General features: G+C 39.2%; 1 protein-coding gene and 1 pseudogene across 2 annotated transcripts in view; both read right to left on the reverse strand.

Annotated features, from left to right (window-relative positions):
• Nucleotides 1–15,139, reverse strand: part of LOC126278954 (1-phosphatidylinositol 4,5-bisphosphate phosphodiesterase classes I and II) — a 401,310-nt gene that overhangs the window by 236,927 nt on the left and 149,244 nt on the right. For both annotated transcript variants that reach the window (XM_049979233.1, XM_049979234.1), the window contains one exon: nt 4,655–4,806. In XM_049979233.1, coding sequence (XP_049835190.1) covers nt 4,655–4,806 — 152 coding nt within the window. The remainder of the gene's footprint in view (nt 1–4,654; nt 4,807–15,139) is intronic.
• On the reverse strand, nt 2,873–2,990 carry LOC126279283 (5S ribosomal RNA; annotated as a pseudogene).

Below are 15,139 nucleotides of genomic sequence, written 5' to 3' on the forward strand. Positions count from 1 at the left end.
CCCTCTTTCCTGATGAAGCAACCATGGGTTGCAAAAGCTTGAATTTTGTGTGTGTGTTTGTGTTTGTTTGTGTGACTATCAACATACCAACACTTTCGTTTGGTAAGTTACATCATCTTTGTTTTTAGATATATTTTTCCCACGAGGGAGGTTTCCCTATATATATGGACATAATAGAGGGAAACATTCCACGTGGGAAAAATATATCTAAAAACAAAGATGATGTGACTTACCAAAAGCGCTGGCAGGTCGATAGACACACAAACACAAACATACATACAAAATTCTAGCTTTCGCAACTAACGGTTGCTTCTTCAGGAAAGAGGGAAGGAGAGGGAAAGACGAAAGGATGTGTGTTTTAAGGGAGAGGGTAAGGAGTCATTCCAATCCCAGGAGCGGAAAGACTTACCTTAGGGGGAAAAAAGGACAGGTGTACACTCGCACACACACACATATCCATCCGCACCTGCTTGTTTCCGCTCCCGGGATTGGAATGACTCCTTACCCTCTCCCTTAAAACCCACATCCTTTCGTCTTTCCCTCTCCTTGCCTCTTTCCTGAAGAAGCAACTGTTGGTTGCGAAAGCTAGAATTTTGTGTGTATGTTTGTGTTTGTGTGTCTATCCACCTGCCAGCACTTTTGTTAGGTAAGTCGGTAAGTCACATCATCTTTATATATAAACTTCCACATGGGAAAAATATATTAAAAACAAAGATTCCAAGACTTACCAAGCGGGAAAGCGCCGGTAGATAGGCACAATAAATAAAACACACAAACACACACACAGAATTTCTAGCTTTCGCAACCCATGGTTGCTTCTTCAGGAAAGAGGGAAGGAGAGGGAAAGACGAAAGGATGTGGGTTTTAAGGGAGAGGGTAAGGAGTCATTCCAAAAAAGGACAGGTATACACTTTCACACACACACAAATCCATCCGCACATATACAGACACAAGCAGACATATGTAAAGGCAAAGAGTTTGGGCAGAGATGTCAGTCGAGGTGGAAGTACAGGGGCAAAGATGTTGTTGAATGACAGGTGAGGTATGAGCAGCGGCAACTTGAAATTAACGGAGGTTGAGGCCTGTTGGGTAACGGGAAGACAGGATATATTCAAGGGCAAGTGCCCTTAGGGGGTAAAAAAGGACAGGTGTACACTCGCGCACACACACACACACACACACACACACACACACACACACACACATATCCATCCGCACGATATATTAAAAACAAAGATTCCAAGACTTACCAAGCGGGAAAGCGCCGGTAGATAGGCACAATAAATAAAACACACAAACACACACACAGAATTTCGAGCTTTCGCAACCGGCGGCTGCTTCGTCAGGAAAGAGGGAAGGAAAAGGAAAGATGAAAGGATGTGGGTTTTAAGGGAGAGGGTAAAGAGTCATTCCAATCCCGGGAGCGGAAAGACTTACCTTGGGGGAAAAAAGGATAGGTATATACTCGCGCACACACACACACACACACACACACACACACACACACACACACACACACACACACACACACATCCATACATACATACACAGACACAAGCAGACATATCAATAATCAAAATATATATAAATATATATAGTTTACTACACCTAAACTTTAACCTATGAATCTGAAATGTGGGTGACGAAGAAAAGTGATGTAAGCAAATTCAAGGCATGTGAAGTGAAGTTCCTTAGAAGTAGGTTAGGAGTAACAAGGAGAGATAGAGTGAGGAACGAATGGGTGAGGGAAATAGTAAAAGAGGAACTCTTCAGACTAGAACATCAAGGTTAAGATGGTATGGGCACTTAAAGAGAAAAGAAAACAAGATGATTCCCAAGAAGGTACATCAAATGGAGATGCAAAGGAAATGACCAAGAGGAAGACCAAGGGATAGATCACTGAGAGGTGTGCAGGAACGTAGAAAAAGGAGGTGAGGACAGGACCGAACTAAACACAGAAAGATGGTGAGGCTTATGTTCCAAACAGACCAAGCAGGGGCTGGAAACTGTTTGAGATGATGATGCTGATCAGTTCCCTATAAAATTTTGAGCTTTTGAGAACTATCTAGCTTTTGAGAACTATCATTGTCAGCATTAATAAGAATAAAGATTTTCCACTGTTGTGGAAAATTAGGACAATTTTGTAAAGTCCAGAAGCGAATATAAGGGCCAGTCAAATGAAAACGAGGTGAGAGGTGAGGAGGGGGGGGGGGGGGGGGGGGGGGGTATGGGGGAAGTAAGTACACTGCTTGTTATTTCAAACCTAATCATCATATCTGTTAATACATTTATCCAACTGTGAGACAAGATGGTCAGAGCCTTAATGGAAAAATATTTGTGGTTGCTATGGAAACATGATTGTACCCAGGCATGTACGTTTTTATTCAAAGTACATCGATAGACACAAATGTCTTTTCTCAGGGCTACAAAAATATGGAAATCACATGGGGAGAGTTCGAGGCTTAGTGGAGTATGCATAATGACTTCCCAGTGAAACTTTTGCAGCATCGCTGAAACAACCTTGGCTACATACGGATGGGCCAATGCAGCCTCCATAGAGTCCCAATCTCTCTCCACCCAATTTCCAAATTTTTGGAGCTCTGAAGTAACACATCTCTGGTTTCATCTGCTTTTGATGAAGAGGTGCACACCTGGGTACAATCATGGTTCTCCATGCAACTGCAAACATTTCTCCAATACAGCAATGACCACATTGTTCCACTCACTCTGTCTTCAGGCCACGAGTGGCCTACCGGGACCATCCGACTGCCATGTCATTCTCAGTGGAGGATGGTATTCTTGACCGAAGCCGCTACTATTTGGTCGAGTAGCTCCTCAATTGGCATCACGAGGTTGAGTGCGCCCCCGAAAATGGCAACAGCACATGGCGGCCTGGATGGTCACCCATCCAAGTGCCGAACACGCCCGACAGTGCTTAATTTCGGTGATCTCACGGGAACCGGTGTATCCACTGCGGCAAGGCCATTGACACATTGTTCCACAGAGGAATAAATTACTTTTGAATTAATTGGTAATTACTTCTGAAACAATAAACAGTTTACTCACTTTTTTCTATCTGTGTCATTTTCATTTGATTATCCCCTATATGTTGAAGCTCTAATTAAGCATACTAGTATCACACTGACACTGACTCAGGTTTACACATAAAACACACATGACAAAGATACCTCCAACAAATTACGTTAAGGGTTTTGTTAAAGAGAATACAGAGAATGTATCTGATAAAACATGAAATCCAAATAATTCTAATTTCTTCATAATGGCTGAGATAACTGGCTCAAGCATGGAGGTAGAAATGGTAATACTGAATAAACTATAGAAAGAATGTAAGTGTCTTGCACTGTCTTCACTAAAATTGTAAAGACAACTTTTCTTTCAGCAGACACATAATACTCCCAATAACTCACATCCATTTTATAATTTATCTATGTTTCCGCACCTGAAATGTATCACTATACCTACTAAAATTGATATGCCTTTGAAACCAGAGTGCAGAAGAGCCAGCTTAACATATCATACCATTTAAAATTTCCAAACTGTGGCTATTCATTACATTCAGAATTTTTGACAGTGCTTTAATTCTCTTAAGCTATGCTCTAAAATATGGTTATCATATGGAAAATTCTTTTTCCAACTTGAGAAATTTTAACACTATTTTCTAAGCCTGGGCAAAGTGCAAATGTAATACAATTCTTTTCCATCAACTCTGTTGAACAGTGTTTCACATCTGGAACAGCAGTAACTGCAAAATTCACCTTTAGTATTCTCATACTATTACCTACTCCATTTGTGTAACTGCCATGATATACTTTACTAAAGTTATAGCCATCTGAGCAAACAGTGCTTTGTGCCCTACCCAGCCTTGTCTGTTATTATGATCATAAAAAAACTGCCAGAAAGCACGAATTGACACTGGCATAAAAAGACTTTTTTTAAAAAAATATAAAAACCCTCCATCACCAGAATCATCAGATAAATGTATTAGCTGTTAAATACCACCATAAGTGTGCACCCAATTTTACCCTATCCATTGGATTTTTGTTCATCCCAGATCCTGAGTGACTATTTTATCTAAATCCTTCATTACACAGACTGAGCATACTGCCTTGGGAAAGCACAATGATTATTTTGTAACTTTTTTATTGTGTGTTCCAGCTTCAATTCATTCAAATGGTATCATTACAGGTTTTGGCTTATTCCAAGCCATCACCAGATGATATGAATATATTACATAACAACAGCTCATGAGCACTCACAATATACCAGTCCCAAAAAATAGAGCACTGATATGTTTACACTATGAGCATCTCACCACACCTCTTCAGATGGCTTGTTACTGAGTAATATACTCATAACATCTGAAGATAACTTGGTGGTAAGTTGAAAGCAGTGATGACACCATTTGTGTGATTTGAGTTTGAAATGTATAACTGAAAAAAAATTAATGTAATGTAACATTTTCTATGTATGATTTCCTTATTTTTCAGTGGGATTCAGAAAGCTTTTCATTTTTCTGTGTAAGTTTGTTGCTAATTGATAGGTAAGACATATTTCTTGTTTAACATTATTTACACTCACTATTGGAAAACACGCACACTCACTTTATAGCAATATAATAGTATAATTAGAGTACCTTTGCAGGAATCTCAGGTACAAAAGTGTAGCCATGAACAATGACAGGTTCCTCTGTTCGTCCATTCCAGAAATCAAGCTCAACACATCGACATCCAGCCAGTAAACACTGTCTGTACATTTCCACAGCTGATTTCCCAGTCAACTGATGACCTAAAACACAAGATAACTGGAAAAAATGTAATTTTAACATGACAAAATACCTAATTTTTCTAAAGTTAGATGTTAGGAAAAGGACACAGCCAGCCTGGGCAATATATAAGGGGGAAAATGTGGGAGACAGTGGAGAGGAGGCCCCCCCCCCTCCCCCCCCTCCCCTGCCACACACGAGAATCTTGATGTGATCAAATCTTCATATCAGATTTGTATATTTACAGTTGAGTCTTTCCTTCTCAAAAACTTATTTCATCTACAGTAATTTTCTGGCAATGTTCTCATTTTCTCTGGAGGAGAGCTACTGCCTCTTGAAAAAGTGGTTGTGGCATCTCATGTGTGTCTACATGATGTGTGCTCAAAAGGTAATGGGAATTTTGTAATTTCACATGTTGTATTAATATGATATGTGCTATTTTTTATTTTTTGTGAGTATTAGCCACATCATGTCTGTCAAAAATGTTAGATGTGTTTTGGTCATTATCAGAGAATATTTATTTTGCATAAATGTGGACTGGAGAATTAGTAGTAAATTTTGCTATAAGAAAAGAATAAAATGCAGCAAAGTTTTGGAAATTTCATATATTGATTTCAGTGAGTTTACAAATGGTGTAACAATTTTGAGTTGTTGAACATGACGAGCACCCTGTACATCTCAGAACATCATCAACCAATGAAACCATGGGAAAAATGGAGGAAATGTTTATGAATGATTCTGCTTCTTGAATAAAAAATGGCCAATCTTTTATGTATAATAAGAAAAGAGTGGAAACAGTATTGGTTCATGTAGTAGACTCATACTGACTCTTCAGCACTCTGAAGATCTGTTTTTGTTTTGTATACTCTTAATGTCACACACTGCATTCTTTTAATTACATAGGATGAAAACCAATTACCAGTGAGAACTCTGATACCATATTATTTAAGTTTCTCTGTGGGAATACTTTTTACTTCACAATCATATGCTTTTCACAAGTAACAGAAAATAAAAGTTGGCAATATTTTGTCATTTAAATTTTGTATAATCTGATCAGTGAATTTAAAAGTGACTTACTCTGTAGAGTGTAGAGAGACCCTTTTGGAAACTAATCTGAGGCTGACTAAGAATTTTATTTTGGAATAGGCATGTTATTGTTCTTGCACACATAATATTTACCTGTACCTCTGACAAGAAGAGAAGCAATGAGATATCCATCAAAGCATCACGAAGATGTGGTTGGAGACTTGCCGTATGGTAAGCCTATCCTCACTCATGGTTTTGGGTGACTTTCCCAAAATCTACCCCTTTTCCAATACCTCTCCAGTCCTTTTCCTTCACCCTTCCTTCCTCTGCAGTCCTTTTGCCTGAAGAAGGAGCCACTGGCTCTGAAAGCTTGCCAACTAAACCATCTTTTATGTGTGTGTGTGTGTGTGTGTGTGTGTGTGTGTGTGTGTGTGTATTCTGCCACCACTTGGTGAGTAGATTTTTTATCTGTCCAATTAAATAATATCCAGAATTGTGGAGCATTCAGAGATAGCACTTGCCCAATGTTCGACTCCAAGGGAAGGGGAGTGCAGGCATACTCATCATCGTATTTCAGATATCTATATCTGACCGCTGTAAGGGAGGATGGCCATATTGTGCACATAACCCTTTCATAACTGTGCCTAATCATCTGCAAATGACTATTGGAATCCCAGCAACACTGTATGTATCCCACCCCAGTGTCAAGAGACAAGTAGCATCTAGACTAGGGAACTACTGTCCCATGTGTAGGCTGCTGTTAACACAACATAAATGGCTGTGTCTAGAGTGGTGCTATGACCCGGAAGCATGGACTGCCAATGAATGGTGTCACATTGTGTTCAGGGCTAAATCACAGTTCTGCACTACATTGGATGATCATTGTTGGTGACTATGGCACCAGCCTGGGAAGAGGTCCCTTTTTTCCCATGTTCTGAAGAGTCACAGCAGTGTTACTCCTGGCATATGGTGTGGGGAGCCATCAGGTAACAGCAGGTAGTGATTTAAGTAACTTTGATGGCACAATGGTATATCACAGACATCCTTCCATTCTTCATCCACAAGAAAGAATAGGCAATCTTGGCTGCAAGTACAGTTATTGTGGAACATTCTGTACTCTTGACAGTTGCCCTTAAGTGTTTTTACCCAGTGGATGCGTCCTGTAAACTTTATTGAATGGCATACCATGTTTGGTGATTACTGGGCTTTCTGTACACTTGCCAGTAGTCCTCAAGTGTTTTTTTATGAAGTCTGATGATGCTCCTGTGACAGTGAAATGTATCACAAATTAAATAACTAAAAAACCATTTTGCAACTAAGACTGTCTATCCTTTCTTGAACATCTCAAGAGGTTGCTGTACCATTAGCCAAAATATGGAGTGGTGTGGTTTTCATCCTTCATCCCATATGTCTCAATTCTTGTGTGACTGTTTCGTGGTGCCATTATTCAACATGACAATGATTGACCATGAATGGTATGTCTCAATGAACTGTCTGCATGATGCTGAGGTATTATACTCTGGGGATATCAAGAAACTGACAAAAATGCACAAAACATGTCGACTGGATGGAAACAGAAAACCTCACACCTATACAAAAGACAAGGAAACCTTCTTTAGTGGCCAATGAAACAAGGCTTATATGTCTGACTTAAGCTTTATCACACAGTCTCCAAGCATGCCAATGAGGTGCACCACAGAATCCTAACCAGATTTCCCAATAGTCAGCATCATCCAATAATTCTCCAGACAGCATTGTTCATACCCATCTTCCTCTCCTGTCCAAAACTAAGATAGAATTTCAAAGAAGTCAAATCATCTGAATTTTGCAAACAAACAGATGCCAATAAAAATGGATAAAACTATTTTCCAATAACTACTACAGTTCCACTTGAATACTGATAAGTGCAGCAAAATGATGCATACTAGGAGGTTGATGGACAGAATACACTCCTGGCTGGAATGCGGACAGTGGCGATCCTAATATTGTGACTTGACAAGAGACGAAATCTCAAAAGTAAAGAAACTGTCAGCCCCACAAACATCTGAGTTTTTGAACACATTTCAATTGAAAGAGACCACACATGTTACAAAGAACATGAAATCTAGAAAGGCAGCAGGTGTTAATGGTATCTATCCTGAGTTTCTGTAGCACTGTGATACTGTTACTGCCAAATTGCTGAACACTTTCCTTTCATAGATCTTAGAGACAGGTCATCTGCCACCTCTCTTTAAGAAATTTAAGATAATTCCTATACTACAGCCAAAAAAAGGTTCCTCAAAAGCACCACCCCATTGTCCTTCATAGTGTACCAGTCAAGCTCCTGGAAAAACTCATTCATAACAGAATCTGCTCAGCTATCAACAAACACATTTCTAAATAGCAAACTGATTTCAGTCCAGAAAGAGTATGTAAGGAAAAGGTGCTAACAATAGTAACTTATATCAAAAATTGCTTTCAGAAGCAGAAAATAATCATGGAGGTGCTCTCAGAGCTAACTGCATCCCTATGATACTGTCTAGCATGACAGACTTCTGCTCAAAGTCATCAGTATTATTCCATGTCAGAAACTAACCACTGTAATTGGCAACAGATACTGCCAGGTGTTTATAGAGAACTCTAGAAGTTGGGTTCATAAAATAAAAGAGGGTATCCAACAAAATTCTGTTTTTATTTCACAACTTTTTAATTTGTAAACACGACCTTCAAAACAAAGTCTATCAAATTTATTTATGCTGATAATATTATTTTGATTGCTCCTAATCAAAGCTTTAGGGAAGCAGAAGCAACACTAACATCAGATCTGAAGATGTTGGATGAATACTTCTGTACTAATAATAAAATTGTAAAACTGCCATGTTCTCTGTTTGTACATGCTAATTTCCAAAACTAAAAGATGAATTTTCATGGGGTTTACACATTTTGAGCATAGCTTGGGGAAACAAATACTCTTTATTTCATCAAATTCAGATCATGAGATAAAAGATATTGTGATCTAAAGTTTCATCCAAAGCCAACATTTATGTCTGTTTGAACATGCTAATCTCCAAAAGTAACAGATGAGTTTTCATGGGGTTTTCACAGGTAACTTGAATGTATCGTGGGGTAACACATAGGCTTCATTTATTCAAAAATGAATCACAGAAATAAATTAAGACTTAAATTTTCATTTAAAACATCATGTCTATCTGTTTGAACACACTAATTTCCAAAACTACCACATGAATTTTCATGGGGTTATCACAGGTAACTTGAATGTAGCTTGGGCAAACATACAAGCTTTATTTAACAAAGATTGGATCACAGAAGACAATGATAATGTTATTTAACAGAATATGCACATCAAAACACCTGGATGCTGAAATAAAACATCTGAAGCAGGGTTTTGAGAAAAATGGCTACTCAGGGGAAAAGGTACAGAGGATTTTATGACCGAGGAACAGAAGACCAAAGAACATGGATGAACCACAATGACGGAGAAATACAGTTTCCCTACCCCCCCCCCCCCCTTTTTTTTTAAAAAAAAAAAGTAACAGACCAAATCAGTAAGATTTTACAGAAAGATGACATCAGATTGGTTTTTAGATCAACAAAGAAAATAAATCAAGCACTTCAATCTGTGAATGATAAATGCCCTCCTCTGTTGACATGCGGTGTATACAAAATTCGTGTACATGTGGTAAAGTTTATATTGGAACTACTAAGAAGAGTGTAAATACACGGCTAAAATAACACAAAAGCCTTTGCCAACTAGAAAAATAGAGAAATCAGCTGTAGCAGAGCATGCTCTTCAGTCAGGAAACCACAAAGTGAAGTTTTCTGAAACAGAAATTTTATCCACAATGTCAAATTATTACCCATGACTATGTAGAGAAGCCATTGAAATTTATAAGCATCAGGATAGTTTAAATAGGAATGAGGATGCAATGAAACTTAGCAACATATGGACAGTAGCTGTGCAGAATTGCTAGACAGTTTTATTCTTTGACAAGATGACAATCAAAGTTAAATTTTATCTCTGACAAGAATTACCTCTGCTCATCATGTGTTAGTTTGACCACAGCCCTCTTTCCTACAGAATTTATGTCACTCTCAAGACATCTGACCAGTCAGTCAGCAAGACTCAGTGGAGGAGCACCTCTGGGGATGTCCAGTGCAGACCTGGACAAAACATCAGGAACAGAAGAGTTTCTCAGACCACGACTTTACATCCCAAAAGGTTTACCAGCAGCTATGTTATCTGGTTGTGAAAGCTTCATTCTCTGAATGTTATTTAAAGTTTTATCCAAAATCATATGCTTAGCCTGGTAGTTTGGATGTTTAACAATAACATTATAGTACACCTAAGAACCAATAGATGGTGCTGTTAGTTTTTTTTTTTTTTTTTTTTTTTTTTTTTTTTTTTTTTTAACTCAATGACAAATCAATTTTCAGAAGTTACATCAGTGACATATTTAACCACTGCATTCTTATCTTTACGAATATATAAACCAACAGCAAATTTACTAGGCATGGATAAGCAGATTTACCAATTCCACATTGTGTATTTAAAACCAAATGATACTGCTTTGCCTTTTTCATGATGTTTTATTTATGTTTGTTGCTAGCAAATTTTGTTTACAGGCAAGTACTAGAAAATAGTCAAGTCTTTCTGAACAAACCAGAATGGCTGAAAGACTGAGGACTATGTGGTCTCAGGAATCCAATAAAGACAGTGTGGCAAGATTTGCTGCGTTAACTCGCTCTTTGGAAACTCTTCTTGAAAGTGAGCAGCAATGTAACTTTGATCAAGAGTGTCAAGCATTATCTCACTCAGCAGAACCCTCCTCTCACAGAGTTACATCTCTCCAAAGTAAACATCACAGAAGCAGTAATTCTGACAGAAAGTTGTGCAGGCGAGCATATTTCACTTTAAATTCGTAGAATTCCTGGTGAGCTTATATTAGGCCATGACATTAAACAAAGCACAAGGCCAGTTGTTGTGTGTTGTGAGTGTGGACGTTAGTGTCAATTGCTATTTGCTTACCTAGCTCTTCATTCCTCTCTCATGTTACTAACACAAACAAGTTCTTCGTTCATCTCCCCCATCACACTACCTCAAACATTGTACACAAAGAAGCATTATGTGCCAAAAATTAATTCCACACATACAAAGTCTCAGGTACAGTTATAAATAAATACTGGGGAACACCACGTTTCTCAACGAGTCAAAAACAATTCTCTTTGGCTGAATTACCAAAAGACTAATCATACCAACTTCCCACATATGTAATAAACAAATAAACAACAAACCTAACATGATATTTAAAGATCAGATTCACCAATGCTGCAACACTCCAAAAAAAACCTAGATGTGACCCTAGGCAGGTCACTAACATACAAAACCCACCCGCAGAAAGTGGCAACTAAAATCAAAGCTTGCAACAATATCCTCCACAAGTTAACAGGTGCTGCCTGAAATGTCATTGCAGTAGTTCTCAGACCTTCAGCTTTAACTCTTTCACACTCAGATGTAGAATGCTACTTTCCCACCATGCTAAACAGTACTCACACAATAATAATTGTCACACAGCTCAATCAATCAATGTACCTCACCTCATGGTGTATTCATCCTACAAACATGTACTGGCATTGGTTCTTACTAATATTCCACCATCATCCATAAGATGATTTCATTCTTTGGTGAATGTATACACAAGAATAATAATAATTAAAGAAACAAAAAAAGGATTACCAATTCATTCAGATGTTTCATTATCAGAACCCTAGCAACTGAGGTCCAGAAAACTATCTTAGCAAACAGCAATCAGTCTGTAAAACAGTCATTTCAACATGCAACAGGCCAGAAACAGTCAATGCCAGGAGCATACTTCCTGTATGCAGCACCAGCTAATTAAAATTCCCTGAGTGCAACCAGCATGTTTTCATCTACCCCAATGAAATTGGATGTTAAACCTGGAGTTATGTCTATGCACCCATTATGATCATGAGACTGTGTGCATCTGTTTATAATGTAAATAGTTGTCTAGTTTTTTCTCCTGTCCTCATATGATATGTAAATAATATGCCCATAAAGTTTGTTGGAAATGAGACAGGCTATATAACAATATGGCACAGACATGGCTGTGCAGGTAGGTGTGTGCATAGAGATGCTCTCTATTGCGTATAAGGAATTAACAACATGCACGTTCACTGTACCATTTGTATGTCACACATGCTTGACATGAGATCAGTGAGTTGTTTGTGCATCTGACCTCACTCTGGAGACCAAGAAAGAGGAACAAGGACATGTAATGTGGTTTCTGACAGTGCAAGGAGTGCCAGGAAGTGAAATTAATGCCCGAATATCTGTGTAGGCTGAAGACAGTATCTCATGTGCATGAGTGCTTGTGTGGAGTAAATGATTTTAAGGATGCAATATGTCACTGAAAGACAGCAGTCGGCCAGGACAAGCTCATTGTGTCAACAACTTTCTGGGGAGGGCAACCACAGCTTAGAGACGTGAATAACAACAAAAAACACCACATAGCTGTAAGAAGGTGCTTTATTTGCAACTTCCAGTTTCACATCAGTATAGACACATATGTGGTTTTATAATGATTATATTTTCATAATGCATATGAACAATTACAGAATACCAACATTTGGGAAGTTGCTCATGTCAAGAGTCAAACCACACTGGTGGCTTGTCATAACAAAATTGAGTTGTCTCAAAAGATGCTTGTTATAATTGTAAGATAATTTTAATGGGTATTGAATGCTGAGCTTTTTTATTGTTATTAACAGTTACTTCTTTTGCCATTGCTGCAGTGGATCGTGCTGTCATTGGTGCAGTGAATCTCGCTGTCAGAAATGGCCAATGGCAGACAGTGGAAGACATTCAGCTAATGTTGGGCATCAATGTGGTACTGCTCATGCCATCAGAACAGAGCATATGAAGTTCTGTAAAATCTATGTGCACAGGGTTCCCCATAGCCTGACAGAGGAGAATGTTGACATCAATGCAGCATCTAGAATGATATCACGATGAAGAATATCATTTCCTGACCCATATTGTCAGGAGATGAAAGATGGCATCATCATTTTGAGCCAAAAAGAGTCAACAATGGAAGCACATGGATTCACTGCCACTGAGAAGACCCAAAGCCATGCATGCCAGCTCGGAGAAAGTCATGACAACATCTTCCTATGACTATAAGAGCCCACTGCTCACTGACTTTCTAGAATACAGCATAACAATTAACACAGAGTGGTATGTGGACACTTTGCAAAAACCAAAGTGTACCATGAAGTCCAAACGGGACAGCATCATTCAGTTGCAGGATAATGCTTGCGCATATACTGTTGACGATGGTTCGATAACACTACATAAGTTCACATGAAAGCCCTTACACCATCCTCCATACTGTCCCGATCTCTCCCCATGCAATTTACATATTTTTGGAGCCATGAAGAATGACATTCATGGCCATCGATTTGCTTCAAGCAAAGAGATGCACCCCTGTGTACAATCATGGTTCCAAAGGCAACTGCAAACATTTTTCCTTGAAGGCACTCACCATTTTGTCTCAAAGTGGGATAGACGCATTAAAAGATATGGTGTTACTTTGTAAATAACAAACAGTTTACTTACCCCCCACCTGTCTCATTTTCATTTGACTGCCCCTTAGATGTTTATGGTGGAAAGAGAGGGAACGGTCAAACTGCATAGACTTATTACTTCTGCTCTGTGTAAGTCATGATCAGATGCACATACTTTCTCTAGTGTTGTTTGTTCTGTCCAGTAACACATTTATAAGAGCTTATTGTCTAACTACAAACAACATTTTCCACTTCAATGTCACACACACACACACACACACACACACACACACACACACACACACACACACACATGTTCAGCTACAATGCGCTGGCTGAATACGCAATGCCAGGACTCTGTGGGTTGGCTGCAGTGAGGGAATGTATTGGGTAGAGTTGGAGAGGGGAGAAAGGAGGTAGTCAGCAAAAGGAAGGGTTGAGGAAGGGTTGCAAGTGCAGAGGACAGGAACACGACATCGGCACCTACACCGGGGAGTTTGTGCAACACACAATGATCAACTGTCTTAAGGAGAAGTGATCTGGAGGGGTGTGACAGAACAGAGGAATGGAGACTGTGGGTAAGAGGGTGTGCATTCAGGATGAGTGAATTTAGGGTTTTGAGGCAGACAGGTTATGAGGAGAAAAGATTTGTTGCAAAGACAGTTGCCATTTACATAGTTCAGAAAAGGTGGTGTTGATGGGAAGGATCTAGATAGCACAGGTTGTGAAGCAGCCATTGCAACTGAGTGTGCTGGGCTCAGCAGCATGTTTGCCACTGAATGGTTAACTCTGCTTTTGGCCACAGTTTGGCAGCAGCCATTCATTCACGTAGACAGCTGGTTGGTGATCAGGCACACACAAAATGAAGTGCATATATTCCAGCAGAGCTGGTACATTTCATGGTTGCTTTCATAGTTGGCCATCCCTCTAATGGGATAGTATAAGCCTATGATGAGGTTGGAGTAGTATGTGCTTGATGAGTGTATTAGATAGGTTTTAAACTGGCTCTTCCATATGGGTATGACCCATATAGCTAGGGGTTGAAAGTCGGTGTGGCATGAGAATGGAACAGGATATCGCATAGATTGGGTGGATGTTGGGATACCACTTGAAAAGAGCGTTGGAAGGATTGTGGATAGAATGTTTCTCATTTCCATGCATGGTGACAAATAGTCAAAGCCACAGTGGAGGATACAGTATACTATTATGGTGCAGAATGATCCTGGAGGAAGGAACAGATGCCCTTTGCAGCTGATTCTCCTCATATGGTACGAGGATTAGGAGTGTGTGCTGATATGGTGAGGGAAATCTGTCTGTGGACAAGGTTTGCGGGGGTGGGAGGGTTGTGCCTGTCTGTGAAGACCTTAGTGAGATTTCAGCATACTGGGCAAGGGAATTCTTGTCACTGCAGTGTGCTTTCCATGGACAGTCATACCATATCAAAGCAATTTTTTGAGATGGATGGGATGACAGCAATATAAAAACGGAATTTATAGCACATACAAAATAATTTTACATACTTGGTTGCAGCAACATGAACTCATAGCAAACCTGCTCAATCTATTGAATATGAAGCAAGTTAAGCAAAAGCATACAATAATTAAATATATGGAACTTTCACATATTCTGTGCACACTTCAGTTGTAAAACATTTTGAAAGTCTCAAGTTTACGAGCAGTGGTGATGACAAAATGTGTGTGGAAAGATATCAGTCCATGTCCACAAATTGCTAGATATAGGTGTAACAAA

This window comes from Schistocerca gregaria, chromosome 6 (genome assembly GCF_023897955.1).
Source record: "Schistocerca gregaria isolate iqSchGreg1 chromosome 6, iqSchGreg1.2, whole genome shotgun sequence".
NCBI classification, from domain to species: Eukaryota; Metazoa; Arthropoda; class Insecta; order Orthoptera; family Acrididae; genus Schistocerca; species Schistocerca gregaria.